The 17,094-nt window shown below is 46.6% G+C and overlaps 1 protein-coding gene across 1 annotated transcript in view; it reads left to right on the forward strand.

Annotated features, from left to right (window-relative positions):
* The first annotated feature begins 9,235 nt into the window (after positions 1–9,235).
* Positions 9,236–17,094, forward strand: part of LOC119965679 (BPTI/Kunitz domain-containing protein-like) — an 80,688-nt gene continuing 72,829 nt past the window's right edge. The window contains exon 1 of the mRNA XM_038796443.1: positions 9,236–9,372. Coding sequence (XP_038652371.1) covers positions 9,300–9,372 — 73 coding nt within the window. The 5' untranslated portion in view covers positions 9,236–9,299. The remainder of the gene's footprint in view (positions 9,373–17,094) is intronic.

Here is a 17,094-nt window from a genome sequence, read left to right on the forward strand (position 1 = left end):
TTGTGGAAAATTGTGCACTACCATCCTAAAGAAGCAACACAAAAAGACCATATGGTACCAAGAGTCTATTCCTTAAAATAAATGGTAATTCGATTAGTGTAGAATAGCACTGGAGATTTAAGAAAGCAATCCTGAGTTCCAACTCAGAAAAAATCTAACAGCAAAAATGATCAGAAGGTGGAAATTCGAGTTTCAGAGCTGGAGCAGCGGGTGGTGACATTGTGGAGCATCCATGAGTTGGAGAGCATTGTGGATAGCATGTACAGAGAGGGTGGTCACACCGCAGGCTCAGACTCCACAGGCAGGAAAGGGAATGGGTGACCAACTGTCAGAACAAAAGAGATAGGTCAGGTAGTGAAGGAATCTCCGTGGGCCATTCCCCTGCAGAACAGATATACCATTTGGATACTGTGAGGGGAATGGCCTCCCGGGGAAAACAGCAACAGCCAACATCCGTGGGACACCATGTGTGCTTCTGCTGCAGAGGGGGACAGGCAATAAGTGTGGCAGTGCAATAGTTATAGGGGACTCAATTGTAAGGGAATAGACAGGCATTTCTGTGGGCTGCAAGCAAGACTCTAGGATGTTATGTTGCCTCCCTTGCGCGAGGGGTTAAAGGTGTCTCGGAGCGAGTACAGTGCATTCTGGAGTGGAGGTTAAGAGCCAGTGGTCGTGGTACACATCTGTACAAACGACATAGGTTTATAAAAAGGGATGAGGTCCTAAAAGCAGACCAGGGAGCTAGGAAGGACGTTAAGAATCGGACTAAAGGTAGTGATCTCAGCGATACTACCGTGCCAAGCGCTGGACAGAGTAGAAATGACAGGATAGATAGGATCATACGTGGCTGAGGGATGGTGTCAGTGGGAGGGTTTTCAGATTCCTGGGGGCATTGGGACCGGTTCTGGTGGAGGTGGGACCTGTACAAACTGGACAGGTTACACCTGGGCAGGACTGGGACTGATGTCCGAGGGGGGGCTATTTGCCAGAGCAGTTGGGGAGGGGTTAAACACTAATATGCCATGGGGGTGGGAACCTCTGCAAGGAGTCCAGAGAAGAGGGAGCAAGGCAAAAGCAAAAGGGAGAAAAGTGAATAAGAACAGTGATAGGTGGAGAAACCAAGGGGCAACATTCAAACAGGACATTAGAGAAAAATATTGGTGACACAGACAACATTTTGAAAAAGACAGCTTAAAGGCTCTGTGCCTTAATGCACAGCGCACTTGTGATAAAGGTGGATGAAGTATCGGAGCAGATAGATATAAATGGGTATGAGTATAATTGGGATTACGGGAGACATGGCTGCAGGGTGAACAGGGATGGAACTGAATGTCCCAGGGTGTTGAAGTATTAAGGAAAGACAGGCATAAAGAAAAGGTGGTTGGTGTGGCAGCACAGCTGGTTAAAGTTGAAATTACACAGTAGTGAGAAAGGATATTAGCTCTGAAAATGTAGGAATCTGTATGGGTAGAGTTGAGAAATACCTTGGGACAAAAACATTAGTGGGTGTCATATATGGACCCCCAAACTGCAGTGGTGAGGTTTGGGAATGGCATGACACACAAATTAGAGATGCACGTAATAAGGGAATATCAGAGATCATGGGTGATTTTAGTTTAGTGGGGCACCACGGTAGCAATTGTGGATAGCACAATTGCTTCACGCTCCAGGGTCCCGAGGTTCGATTCCGGTATGGGTCACTGTCTGTTGCATAGTCTGCACATCCTCCCCGGTGTATGCGTGGGTTTCCTCCGGGTGCTCCTGTTTGCCTCCCACAGTCCAAGATGTGCAGGTTAGGTGGATTGGCCATGATAAATTGCCCTTACTGTCCAAATGTGTCCTTAGTGTTGGGTGGGGTTACTGGGTATGGGGATAGGGTGGAGGTGGTTGACCTTGGGTAGGGTGCTCTTTCCAAGAGCCGGTGCAGACTCGGTGGGCTGAATGGCCTCCTTCTGCACTGTAAATTCATGATAAATTCTATGATAAATAAATTCACATAGATTGGACAAATCAAATTCGCCACAATGCCGTAGAGGAGGAATTCCTGGAATGTATACGGGATGGTTTTCTTGACCAATATGTGGAGGAACCAACTAGAGAGCAGGCCATCTTAGACTGGGTATTGTGTATATGATAAGGGAATCTTTGCCAAGCTGGCTGTACGAGACCCCTTGGGATGAGCGACCATAACCTTGCTGCAATTTTGTTATCAAGATGGAGAATGAAGTAGTTGATTCAGAGACGAGGGTGCTGAATCTTATCAAAGGGAACTGTGAGATACAAGGTGTGAGTTGGCATTGATAGACTGGGGAGAGTTACTTAAAGGGATGACAGTGGTTAGGCAACTGCAAACATTCAAGGAACGCATGGGGGAACTACAGCAACTGTTCATTCCTGTCTGGCACAATAGTAAAGGGGGTAAGAGGTCCAATGCATGGCTTTCAAAGGAAATTAGAAATAATATCCGACACAAGGAAGAAGGCATACAGATTGGCCATGAAAAATAATAGGTCCTAGGATTGGACCAGTTTAGAATTCAGCAAAGAAGGACGAAGGAACTTTATTAAGAAGGGGAAAGTCCAGTACGAAAGGAAGCTTGCAGAGAACATAAAGACTGACACTAAGGCCGGGATTCACCAATAATGGGGCTATGTCCCAACGCCCGCAAGAAAACCCGGGCGGCGAATCACTCCAGACTCTTTCTAAAATGTCCGGGGTGATTCTCCGTTTTTCAGGGGGCTTGCACGGCACCAGTATGCGGCGCACAGCTCCTGCTGCCGATACGGTGCCCTGCACTTCCAGCCTCAGGTCCGCACATGCGTGCGCTGGCCGCATTCACCGGCGCGCCCGAAGCACACATGGACGACCCACACAGTGGGCCGGCGCGGAAGAAGTAGGCCCCACCCAGATCACGTGCGCCCGCTGATCGGTGACCACGATCGCGGGTCTGTCCATCATGGAGGCCCCCCCCGGATGTGGGTACCTTCTCAACATGAAATGCTACGTTGCATTTGCTTTCTTAACTGCCGACTGAACCAGCACGTTAACCTAATGAGAATCGTGAGTGAGGACTCCCCAAGATCTTTGTGCTTCTGATTTCCTAAGCATCTTCCCATTTAGAACATAGTCTATGTCTCCATTTCTCCTTCCAAACGTGCATAAGCTCACACTTTTCCACATTGTATTCCATCTGCCACTTCTTTGCCCACTCTCCTAGTCTGTCCAGGTCCTTCTGTAGCCCCCCTGCTTCCTCAATACTATCTACCCCTCTACTGATCTTTGTATCACAGTGGGCTAACCAGCTAGCTTGTAATGCAGAACACGGCCAGCAGTGCGGGTTCAATTCCCGTACCAGCCTTACCGAACAGGTGCCGGAATATGGCGACTAGGGGCTTTTCCCCACTAACTTCATTGAATCCTACATGTGACAATATGTGATTAGTATTATTATTATCACCTGCAAACGTAATAGTGCCTTCAGTTCCTTCCTCCAGATCATTAATATATTGTGAAACGTTGTGGTCCCATCACCGACCCCTGAGGCACACCACTAGTCACCAGCTGCCATCCTGAAAAAGACCCCTTCATCACCATTCCCTGCCTTCTGCCAGTCAGCCAATCCTCTATTCATGCATGGGCTCTTAACTTATTTAACAGTCCCTGATGCAGCACCTTGTCAAAGGTCTTCTGGAAATCTAAATAGATATCCTCCACTGGTCCTCCTTTGTACAACTTCCTTGTTAATTCCTCAAAGAACTCTAGATTTGTCAGACATGACTTTTGCACTTCCCTTGACGAAGCCGTGGTGACTCAGTCCTATTTTATCATGCACTTCCAAGTACTCTGCTATCTCCTCTTTAATAATGGATTCAGGCTAACCAGCCTATAATATCCCATCTTCCGCCTCCCACACTTCTTAAACAGTAGTGTTACATTAGCCATTTTCCAGTCCTCTGGGATCATCCTACCTCCAGTGTTTCTTGAAAGATCACCACCAATGCCTGCACTATCTCCTGAGCTATCTCTTTTAGAACCCTGGGGTGTAGTCCATCTGGTCCAGGTGATTTATCCACCTTCAGACCTTTCCGTTTTCCCAGAACCTTCTCCTTAGTAATGATCACTGCCCCCTGGTTCTTCTGGAGCCCAGGCATCCCACCGGTGTCTTCCATCGTGAGGACTGATGCAATGTACCTATTCAGTTTGTCTGCCATTTCATTGTTTCCTATTATTACTTTTCCAGCCACATAATGGGGAGAAGACTAAAAACCATGTGACCACAAATCATCAGAAATCAAAGATATGTGAAAGAATCACAAAGACAAAGAATGAACAAAAGGTCTATAATAGAAATACCAAGCCTCAGCTAAGCTTTACGAAGGGGACTTTGTGAAGATTCAAAATCCAGAAGGTGGTTGGCCAAATCTTGTCAAAGTTCTAAAAGAGGTAGCACCTAGGTCTTACCTAGTACAGACAGAACAAGGATTGCTGTTCAGGAGAAATAGACAAGCATTACTACGTGTCAAGCACAACATGAAAAAGTTGTTCAACGTGACACCATATTAGACATATAAGATAGTCAGAAGGTTAGATAGGGTGGACAGTGAGAGTCTCTTTCCTCAGATGGTGATGACCAACACGAGGGGATATAGCTTTAAATTGAGGGTAGTAGTTATAGGACAGATGTCAGAGGCAGTTTCTTTACTCAGAGAGGAGTAGAGGTGTGGAACGCCCCTGCCTGTAACAGTAGTAGAATCGCCAATTTAAGGGCATTTAAGTGGTTACTGGATAGACACATGGATGAAAATGGAATAGTGTAGGTCAGATAGGCTTCAGATGGTTTCACAGGTTGGCGCAACATCGAGGGCCGAAGGGCCCGTACTGCGCTGTAATGTTCTATGTTCTATGTTCTATTCATGGACATTGCCCTTGGACACCCTTGTCAGGTTCCTCTGCAGCTGTGCAAGAGCAAGTGTCAATATAAATCAGGCAACGATCTTAACATAGTCTTTGCGGCCCTTACTTGTGAACTCAGCAGTTTTGGGTAAAGGGAAGCGATAAGCTTTGCATCAGCAATATCTTGGTCTCACTGTGGTCAACTCCACCCTTGAGGTTCATTCATCCATGGATGTGGAAGTTTGCACAATGACCCTGGTTATGGATACCCGTTATCCTGCAATTTCCCTCAATCATTATTTACTCAGAAGGAAAACAAAAAAAATGGGCATGAAGGAATACTGGTCCAAATGTTTTGTCTATTAGATCCCCTTTCTTCATTACCCTCTGCCCTCTCTCCATTAACCTTGCCTTGCCTTTGGGAACTTTTGATCCACCTTCATTACCTTGACCAGTTGAATGAACACTGGCTTTCCCCTGCTACAGTGGAACTGTCCTCTATTAACCTCAAAGTGCCATTCATCACTGCAAATCTGTCTACCATCATTGACTTTCTCTCTGTTACACTAATTATGTTGAGTTTGCCTTTTAATGCATCTACATGACAGACAAATATATTGAAAAAAAGTTCCTAACATTGTAACCAGGAAGCTGAACTCACAATCAATCCACCAACAATTTATTCTGTAGTCTTTAATCTGTTGTTGAGAAGCTGACCTTTGCCCCCCCCCCCCCCCCCCCTCCTCACACAGTGAATTAGCTGTGCCCCCTCACTTCCTACTCCAGCAGCCTCACATTTCTGCCCCGAGTGTGGTCTCACCAAATCCCTGTACAGTTGCAACAAATATTATCGACATTCCTACTTCCATCTGGCTTGCAGTGTAGGACAAAATTCCATTTGCCGTCCTTATTACTTGTTTGTACCAGTACATTCACATTTTGTGATTCATGCACAAGGACACCCAGGCGCCTCTGCAGCCATTCTGCAGTCTCTCTCCAGTTAATTAATACTCTGCTGTTACATTCTTCCAGCCAAAGTGGACAACCTCACCTTTTCCCATATTGTGCTCCATCTGCCAATTTGTTACTAACAAAAGAATATAAGAACTAGGAGCAGGAGTAGGCCATCTGGCCTTTCGAGCCTGCTCTGCCATTCAATGAGATCATGGCTGATCTTTTGTGGACTCAGCTCCAGTTTCCTGCCTGAACACCATAACCCTTTATTTCCTTTATGCTTCAAAAAATCTGTCTATCTTGGACCGTGAAAATATTTAGTGAAGGAGCCTCAACTGCATCAGTGGGCAGGGAATTCCATAGATTCATAACCCTTTGGGTGAAGCAAGATCCTCTAAGCTCAGTTCTAAATCTTCTTCCCCTTATTTGAGGCTTTGCCCCTGGCTTCTGCTTTCACTCAGCTAGTGGAAACAACCTGCCCGCCAGTTTTCCTATCTATTCCTTCATATTTTATATGTTTCTGTTAGACCCTCCCTGCATCCTTCTAAATTCCAAAGAGTACAGTCCCAGTCTACTGAATCTCTCCATTTATACTATTTATGTCACTTTGTATCAATGTCACTTAGTTCCTATTCATTTTCCCCTCATCAGCAAATTTGGCGATGAGAAATGTGGCCCCTTTATCAAAGTCAGTGTTATAGGTCAAATTATTTGAATCCACAGGACTGAGCATGGAGCAACTCTGTTAGTGACATTTTCCAACCTGAAAATGACCATTTATCTCAACTCTCTTCTTCCAGTACTTAACTAGTCCTATATCCTATATAACTGTCTGTGTGGAGTCTGCACATCCTCCCTGTGTGTGCGTGGGTTTCCTCCGGGTGCTCCGGTTTCCTCCCACAGTCCAAAGATGTGCGGATTAGGTGGATTGGCCATGCTAAATTGCCCGTAGTGTAAGGTTAATGGGGGGATTGTTGGGTTACGGGGATACGGGTTACGTGGGTTTAAAGTAGGGTGATCATTGTTCGGCACAACATCGAGGGCCGAAGGGCCTGTTCTGTGCTGTACTGTTCTTTGTCTAACTCTTCATGTGGAATCTTATCAAATGTCTTTTGGAAATGTGAATACAATACATCTACTAGCTTACCCTTTGTTTGTTACAACCTCATTTGTCACATTTGTCAAACACAATTTACCTTCCCAAAACCATGTTGTCTCTGCTTATCTGTATTGTGATTGTTTTGTCTGCCTCTCTACTACCTCTTTAAAAATGGTTTCTAGCACCTGCCCAATGACAGATATTTGGCTTCCTGTCCCCTTCCCTGCTTGAACAGAAATGTTATATTTGAATGTTACTCTTCTGCATTTTTCTACCAATGATTTGCTCCTTTCACCAACATACTATATCCTGAATTTTCCAATACTATTCGTCTCCACTTTGTCCTTGGAAACCTGATCCAATCTTTCACCACTTTCTGTATAAAGTAGCTAAATGAATTTTGATACTGTGTAGAATTAGAGTCAGGTCTCCTGGTTTCCACAGCTTTTCAAGTGAACAGTGCTTTCTTATTATTCTCATCATGACACCAATGCCTAACTCTGGTATAAATGCACAGTTAATCTTTGAAAATGGTATAATATCTGTAACTATTGTAACTATATTGACACATCATCACCTCACGTAATTGGTGTCGACATTTGACACTGACTATGTTGCAGAGTGACTCCAGATCAGTCATACACTTGGCCTGATCTTCAACCAAAAGACTGCAATGAAAATGAATATGGGAAATAGATATAACAAGTAGCTGATTCATAAAACCACAGAAATCCTACAGGGCAGAAGAAGGCCATTTAGCCCAAAAGATCTGAACTGACCCTCCGAAAGAGCACCCAACCTAGGTCCACACCTCCGCCCTCTCCCCGTAACCGAACCTGTACATTCCTGGACACTAAGGGGCAATTTGGCATAGCCAATCCACCGAACCTGCATCTTTGCCCTGTGGGAGGAAACAGGAGCACCCAGATGAAACCCATGCAGACATGGGGACAAAGTGCAAACTCCACAAAGACAGTCACCCAAGGCCAGAATTGAGCCCAGGTCCCTGGCAGTGAGTGACAGCAGTGCTAACCACCACTCCAACATCACTCATTTGGCTGCTCAGCCCCATCTGAGACCAATTTCTACCCCTTGTGTTTAAAGCTATGGAATATTGTTTCTTACATTAGAAAAATTGTCATGGGAATTTCACTTTAAGAAATGTTCGTCTTCTTAAGTGGCTGCAGTGGTGTCATTGTGAGGGTGGAGCTGGTCTCTGGCTCTGCTTTTTGCTTTCATTTTGAGCTGGAAGCTGTTTTTTGCTCTGAGTTTTACTTTCGGTTTTCAGTTGGGGAGCTGTATCCAAACCAAGAAGATATATTTTGGTCTCTCTCGCTCTCTCTGTATGCAAAATAATGTCTCCAGATCACTTGATGATTTGAAAGTCATACCTGTTTCTTTAAGGAATGCAAACCTACTGTTTTTGTCGGGAAAAAGGGTGTTTGGCTTATGGATGTTGTTCGGAAATTTACTAAGGGTTACCTATAAAGTACTGTATCTTTGGCGGGAGCGGGGGGGATATCAGTGTTGGTAGTTGATAAGATGTTGAATGTGTGTTTATAAAATGTTAACTGGATTCTTAGAATAAACATTGTTTTGTTTAAAAATACTTAAGATCTCTCTTGCATCACATCTGGTGAGTAGACCCTTGTGCTCCTCATAACCAAATCTATTAAAGGTTGTCGGTCAGGTGAACTCTATGATATACTTTGGTGTTCTCTAAACCCTGGCCCATTATAACATTCAAGAACCCATTTTGAGGTAGCTCCACCAGTGGGTACACTTTTAGTGTTAGATGCCTTTCTGTACATAAACCAATACAAACACAGAAACTGTGTGTATTTCTGCAGCCTAATTCACATAACCTTTCAAACTGCTTGTTTTCACATGTCCACACTGTTTTGGGTTTTTCCAGCTGTCAGATTAAGTGACAGGGATATTCAAAAATGACTTAAACTTCAAACTGAAATGAATAGCCATACTTACTGTGGGTGACATAATAGTACAGAGCAAAAATATCTATTTTGGGTGAATTTTTGTTATTTTGCAGTGATATAAAACATGCACCAGGAATATTAAACATTGTGGGAGTTATATGCATCACTGACTGCCCTTTTTTGGTTTGAGAAACTGATAACATCGTTAAGGTTGACGCCTTTGGTTTTCCAGTTGGAGTCACATTGGCGCATCTCTGAGTCAGACAGAGTGCAGTGGCTGGAACACCCGCTATAAATGTACCAGGTTCAATCAGAGAGTGAAGAGTCCACTTCATTCCGCTGATCCGGAGGAGACTGAAGTCACAGTCACAGCGAGAAATCAACAGTGAAACAACTCAACCCACTCTGTCCAAATCATGGAGTTTCAGCTTCTCACTGTGATCTGCAGCATCTTACTGCTGGCTCCGCAGATTGACATTGTGCAGACAGGTAATAGTTTCAGAATATTCTAACAAGTGGAATTTAAGATTATTTTCAGTTGTTTTAAATAGCAATGATTAAAACATTTGTCATCCACAGAAAAATCCTTCTGAACGAACTTTGAGGGACAAAGCCAGGACTCAAAGTAACAAGTCTTGGAATTGAATCTTAGCTGGATTCAACTTTACCACACCTCCTGTTTTAACAACAGAGATCAGAGATACAATAGAATGGCCTCGGCATGCCCGGCTCGGTGATGCGCGAGGCCGTTAATTCTCATGAGAGGCCTCTCACGAGATTTGCGACCTTCGGAGAAGCTCACAGTCGGATCTCTCACTCACTTGGCGAGATACAGATTTACATAATTATGTGAGCCTTCGGCTCTTTACATGAGTCGGTGCCCGGTTCTCCCGACATCTGGGAATGAAGCCCCGTGCTCAGGGAGACATCTCCATTGTGCTGTTTTAACATGGTCCATACAAACGTGAACCAGGCGTAACGGCAGCTGGGGCATCCTGCCAAGCATCAGAGGTCTTCGGTGTGGTCAGACTGTGGCAGGGTGATTACCCTGGCACTTTTGCTGGCACCCAGGCTCATGGGTATTGCCAGGCTGGCACCCTTGGCCGTGCCACTTGGCACTCTGGCATTGCCACCTTGGACTCCCTGGTCCTGCTACCCTTGTCAGTGCAGAAAGTGAGGTAAGTGGATTGGATTTGGATTTGGTTATTGTCACATGTACCGAGGTACAATGAAAAAGTATTTTTCTGCGAGCAACTCAACACTATCATTTAGTACATGAAAGAAAATACATAACAGGGCAACACAAGGTACATATGTAAATACCTAGACACCGACATCGGGTGAGGCATACAGGAGTGTACTATAATCAGGTCTTGTCCATATGAGGGTCATTTAGGAGACTGGTAACAGCGGAGAAGAAGCTGTTTCTCAATCTGTTCACTGCGTGTTCAGACTTTTATATCTCCTATCCGATGGAGGTTGGAAGAGTGTGTAAGCCGGGTGGGAGGAGACTTTGATAATGCTGCACGCTTTCCCAAGGCAGCGGGAGATGTAGATAGAGTCATTGGATTGGAGGCGGGTTTGTGTGTTGGACTAGGTGGTATTCACGACTCTCTGAAGTTTATTGCGGTCTTGAACTGAGCAGTTCCCATACCAGGCTGTGTGCAGCTAGATAGGATGCTTTCTATGATGCACCTGTAAAAGTTGGTAAGAGTCAGTGTGGACACACTCAAGTTCCTTAGTTTCCTGAGGAAGTATAGGCGGCCTCTTGTGCTTTCTTGGTGCTAACGTCGACGTAGGTTGGCCAGGACAGATTTTTGGTGATGTATACACCTCGGAATTTGAAGCTACCAACCATTGCCACTCAGCCGCAAATTGAGACTGACAGGGGTGTATACATACTTTGCTTCCTGAAGTCAATGACCAGCTCTTTAGTTTTGCTGGCATTGAGGGAGATATTGTTGCCGTTCCACCCACTACACCAGGTTCTCTATCCCCCTCCTGTATTCTGAAGCATCGTTGTTCGACATCTGACCCATTAGGGTTGTATCGTCAGCAAACCTGGAGATGGAGTTGGAACCAAATTTTGCCACAGAGTCGGGTGTCTACGGGGAGTAGAGTAGGAGGGTAAGTATGCAGCCATTCGGGGTGCTAGTATTGAGGACTATTGTGGAGGTGTTGTTGTTTATTTTTACAGATTGTGCTCTATGGGTCAGAAAGTCGAAGATCCAGTTGCAGAGTGAGGAGCCAAGTCCTAGGTTTTGGAGCTTTGATATGAGCTTGGCTGGGATTATGGTGTTGAAGGCGGAGCTGTAGTCAATAAATAGGAATCTGATGTTGGAGTCCTTGTTGTCAAGATGCTCCAGGGATGAGTATAGGGCCAGGGAGATGGCGTCTGCTGTGGACCAGTTGCGGATGTATGTGAATACCTCGTGATAACCAGCACAAGACTCTCTGAAGAAAGAATCCCGCTGCTCTGAAGCTCAGTGACAATGAAAGACCCAGCAAACCATTCTGTTCAAGGAGAATTAAGAATGGCCAATAAATGCTGTCCCAGCCAGTGATGCCCACATCTCATGAATCAATTTTAAAAATGCACTGGTGGCAATCCTCCAGCATATCTTTCCCATGATGGGAACTGGAGTCTAAAAAGTCGACCACCTGCATCTGCAAGTTGGGCACCAGGAAAGCCAGTGATAACCCATTGCAGAGGAGATCCACCAGCCAGTACAGGAAGCCGTATGAACGATCAGATCTGTCCACCAGGGTAATTCACGTTCTCCTCACACTTCACAAGCCCATCAGTCATTTGCTGGTTTACAGTCCACATGGATTTCACTCACTACCACGATAAAGGATAGCACCCATTATTTCTCTCACAGACACTTTCATATCTTCATCAATTCTCACGTACTGCACAAGCCAATGTCCTCGCCCCTTTACAGAGGTCCACTCAGCAGGCATCCTTATAATCTTCTTTGGCATCTATCCTGCTCACAGTCTGTCCATATGTCTTTATGCAAGATAAGATCACTTATACTGCAAAGAGAGATCCCAGTCTGAGCTGAGGCTACGCGCAATACATAGATTACATAGGATTTACAGTGCAGAAGGAGGCCAGTCGACCCCATTGAGTCTGCACCGGCTCTTGGAAAGAGCACCCCTACCCAAGGTCAACACCTCCACCCTATCCCCATAACCCAGTAACCCCACCCAACACTAAGGGCAATTTGGTCACTAATGGCAATTTATCATGGCCAATCCACCTAACCTGCACATCTTTGACATGTGGGAGGAAACCGGAGCACCCGGAGGAAACCCACGCACACACGGGGATGACGTACAGACTCCGTACAGACAGTGACCCAAGCCGGAATCGAACCTGGGACCCTGGATCTGTGAAGCAATTATGCTATCCACAATGCTACCGTGCTGCCTAAATGCAGGCAGCCGCTGGCCAGAGAGTACCAAGATTGTGCCAGTGAGGACCCCTCAATGTCTCCCGATCACCCAAAGAAACTGTGAATGCTTTATAATGTTGGTGATGATGCAGCCAATCACTCATTATCACTTCTCTCCTGAATAGACACTAGCAGGAAAAGGAAGAGTCCCAGTCCATCATTCCCATCCCCCACATTACCTTGGATGTGGATGCTGAGGACCCATGATAAATTGTCAGTGTGTTCACTCGCAGCCCCACCAGTGCAGAGACACACACTTTGGTGGGACCTAGTTCTGGAGCAGCCTCAGGGTTCACCACCTAGTGAACCCAGCACCAATAGGGTCCATAGCATGGTAGAGGTGGGGACATCCAAAGTCACCGTCACTCGGAAGAAGTCTGGAGGGCAGGCTTCTGCTGAATCCAAGACAGATGATGAGCATGTGGACTCATCCCTTCCTGATAGTTGGATCCTCCCAGACAGGCATGGGCATATCAGAATCCATCAGCAGATTAGAAGGGTGAATGGAAGAAGACAGGCCACAGTGAGTTCATTGTCATTGTGCCACAGGCCAACACACCAAAATAAAGATGGGAAGGGTGTTGACTGCTTTTACCTTGGTCCAGGAATTGGGTCCGGCACGTGCTCTCTGCCGATTTCAGTGGGATGCATCAGTGGCTACACCTGATTGGGATGGAGCACCCCGCCCATTGAATCGATTCAACGATACTTGGATTGGGCTTTGATCAAAAAGGAGTTGAGGGTGATGTTAAGGAGGGGTGGGGGCATGGAGGGTCAGTGGAGGCAGTCAGAAAAGTGGAGTTAAAGCCACAGTCCGATCAGCCCTGATCTTATTGAATTGCGGAGCAGGCTCAAGCAGTCACATGGCCAACTCCTGCGTTTATTACTTATGATGTTGTTGAAGTATTACAAGGCTGACACAGGAGCTCTTTCATCAAACTTTATTGTCATGTGCACACGGAGTGCTAAAGCAGTGCGATGCACTGCCTTTTCTTTAAATTATTCACGTAAGCAGAAACATTTATAGCTTGATTTAACCAATAGAATTGACAGATACATTTTAAGCCTTCAATTGATCGTCACATATACTAATATATCACAGTTAAACTTTCATTTTAGACCAATGAAAGGATAGTAATTCCAGCCAATAGAAAGCAATAGAAAACAGGGCAGTTGGACCAATAGAAACACTAGCTCTTTCTCTCCCCCTCTTGCTTCCTTATCTTCCCTTTGACCTGCAAACAATGATAGTTTACAGAAAAAGGCATCCATGTTATGATTACTCTCATCTTCCTATCTCCACAGACTTGCGTCATTATCAAGAATCAGTTATTTCCTTGGATTTCATTTTTGCTGATGGCCCTTTCCCAGAAACCATATAATCATGACCATTGCACAGGATCAGTTATATTAATGGATTCCACACTTTCCCCCTTTTGTCCTTCAAGGACAATGTTGGATTTACTCAAGCTCTGTCTTCCCTAGCCGTCGGGCTTCCCATGTCTATAAGTTTCTGATCATTGAGGAGGAGAAGGAGCTGGGCTGCTGGATCATTAGCTGGGGCTTTCAGTGTCCTTAATCAGTAGCCAGAGCAAACGCAACAAAGGAGGATCCGTATGATTATGCAGAGGAGGTTACGAAGGGCAAGGCCTATCCCGAGATACTTGAGGAGCGTCTTTAGAAATCCCCCAAACCACCCTCCAATATCAGGGAGCCATCCCCACCAATCAAAAGGCTTTTCTTGAGCCACACAATCGAGAAGACAAACTTGTTCCTGTCTGTCGCGACGTGTCCGTCTCGATTCTTTGGTCCTCATTGGCATAAAAGTAACAAGATTCGCTGAATGGCTGCACAGACTCCCCCTTGCGCTGCCAATAGGAAATTAAGGGTCATTCGATTTTGGAGTACCACTATAGTAAGGGACTGAATTTCTGATTGCAACCCTGGGTGGCATCCATGGTTCTGTTCTCAATGATTTCCATAGTGGAAGAGATGTTAATGATAGCCCTTTCTAATTCCGAGACTCCCAGACCTGGGATTAGGGCCCGTACACCGGAATTAAGAGTAACTAGTAGATTCGAGATTGATCTTTTCGGTCACGCCGGAGGTCCCAGGTGGTTATGGAGGGAGTGAATAGCAAGGTGTTTGACCCCAAATGCCTCGGGGATAATTTTGCCAATAGTGCAGGTCCCGGTCCAATCAATGGGAAGTGTCTTGGAGGCACTATTCCCACAAAGCCTGTCGAATTATTGCGAACAAGGGTCGGGTACCAAAGGGTATGGTTCTGGCAGTGTTTTGATAATTACAGGACCCAATCCTTCCCTTGATATTAGAGGCTCAGATGATTGTGGAGTTCCCCAGGGTCAGATTATACGCCCGCTGACAGTCACATCCATTCTGTTTAGTATATGAGAGATTGGCCTCACGGGAAGGTGCCTGGGTTAGGCATGTCAACTCATTCCTTTCGCATTCCGAAAAGGATGTCATTGGGCCTGAATAGTTGTTGAAGTGGAATTGAGCTTCCCGTAATCATAATCAGCAAGATAGACACAGTGAGCTGCCGCCCCAAGTGGAGCATCGACGGATAGTGCCCCTGTACTACCTTGGGACACCGCAAAATCCAAGGGGAGGCCAGAATTTCAACTCTGAGGAGGAAGGGTTTGTAGGAAAATGAGTATAAATCAACAATTGGTCCGGTTCCCCTGTGAGGCAATGGCCTGCATCTTTTGGAACCCGCAGAATTATCAATCCATGACCCCGATAAGGGTCGAGCAGAAAAGAACATCAGTATTAGATGTCACCATCTCGGATGGTCCAGTCACGGTTCAGGTTCTGGCTACTTTTTGTCCGTGGTGGGCCCGCTGACTGAGTGGCATGGATCCACAAAGGTCGCCCCCTCGACTTTCACGGCACGCTTGGTCTGGTCAGCAGCACCTGATGCGGGCCTTCCCATATGAGGTACCAGCCAGTGTTTTCCTCAGGAAGACCATCACGAGTACGAAATCTCCCAGCTGGTACTGGTGTCACCCTTCATGTTCGCTTCCTTCTGCACCTCTGCAACCTGAGAATGCAAACTTTTAAGAGAGGGCCTGGCCTTATTAGATGGTGAAGCTTGCAAGACATGGACATGTGCTCAGTGAAATGGAAGGTTAGTTTGGTGGGACATCAACAGCTCACTTGAGACAGGTTATCTGGGTGTGAAGGTGCAATGGATCCTCATCTCTCTGGTGCAGGCCAATCTTGCTGTTGGTCATGCTCTCCCCTTGGACAGCCCCGTGAATCTCCAGGACACATTCTCATAGGAGGTGAGGACTAAGTTCTCTGGTCTACACCCCACCTCCGCCCCGCACCCGTCTTTGCCCTTTCCCTCTTAAAATGGACCACGTTGTCCTAGCGGGGACAAAGAGAGGATATTGTGAGCTGCAAGTTTTGATGGGTCAGGGAGGTCTATAGTAGGTTGGAATGGAGGGCACTGCATCTGGACATGAAAGGGCTGTGCTGGTGGGTGCCAGACGGAAACAAGCTTGAAGATCGGATGTTGGGGTTAGGAGGTGTCAGCCGTGGATTGGGGGAGGGTTTGGGGAATTGAGGGGTGGCAGGCGGAACTGATGCCAGGACAGAGGTGGCAACTTACCATTGCAGCTTGTTGGAGGTTATTTGGCTTCTTCCTACATGGACGGTGGTCCCCCATAGTCACACTGCCCACACTCATTGCAGCTGCCACTGCCTCCCAGGAGGCATTGCTGACCTGTGGCTATGTTTTACAGCCACGTCAGGGGAACAGGGTTCCCCATCTCTCATCAACAGCGTCTAGAAGTCTGATCAGGTTGGCATCGCCAAAGAGGGAAGCAGGTTTACACGCTGTCATGTTTGTGTACAACTGGGAGTGAGTGGTGAGGGAGTGTTTATAAATACCACCCTCTGTTCGCGACGAGCAGCTAAGATGCAAGTTGGGTGAATAAGACAGAGAGGGACGCCAGGAATGACAAGATTCATTTTCTAATAATGGTGCTCATTTTTGGCACTAAGTGCTGGAGGGAGTTTACTCACCAGTCATGGTTTTGATTTCAATGTGGTGCGATCGTGAACCAAATTGGAATCCTGTGACGAGCACGTTTATCCGGTGTCAAGGAACACCCCACTCTCTATCAGGACTGTGTTGCAATTTGCAGGCTCAGCAGGGAACTCCCCTTCGAGGCCGCACTTATTCCCATTTCCTGCACTGAGGAGCTTCGCTCATCGGAGCTCCTCAGTACAGGTAAAGATTGGGATGCTATTATAAGATGGCATCCCTAACAATCAACCCAAAACCATCCAAAGACCCAATTCACCTCTGAGGGGTCCACAGCTGCCCCCCCCCCCCCCCACACCCCCCCCCCCCCCACCAAACCCCCCCCCCCCCCACCCCCCACCACCCCCACACCCCACCCCACCCCCACCCACACAAGTAGGGCATCCCGGGCCCAATCCCCATCATTGGAAAAATGTCAGCCAGGCACTACCAGCGTGGCAGTGCCACTGACCAGTGCCACCTGGGTACCATATCAGTGCTTGCCACCCAGGTGGCATTAGCAGGATGCCAGGCTGGCAGTGCGAAGATGCGAAGGTGGCACCTGCTGTTCCAGAGTGCCACTCTGCCCATCTGGGAGCCTCTGTTCCTTTGGGAAACCTCAACAAGTGCCATTCCATTTGCTCTGTATTTGTGGGGACCAGCACTGAACGGCGCTCGCCCGAGGTCTCTGAGGAAAAG

The sequence above is a fragment of the Scyliorhinus canicula genome, chromosome 5, assembly GCF_902713615.1.
Source record: "Scyliorhinus canicula chromosome 5, sScyCan1.1, whole genome shotgun sequence".
In the NCBI taxonomy this organism is placed as follows: domain Eukaryota; kingdom Metazoa; phylum Chordata; class Chondrichthyes; order Carcharhiniformes; family Scyliorhinidae; genus Scyliorhinus; species Scyliorhinus canicula.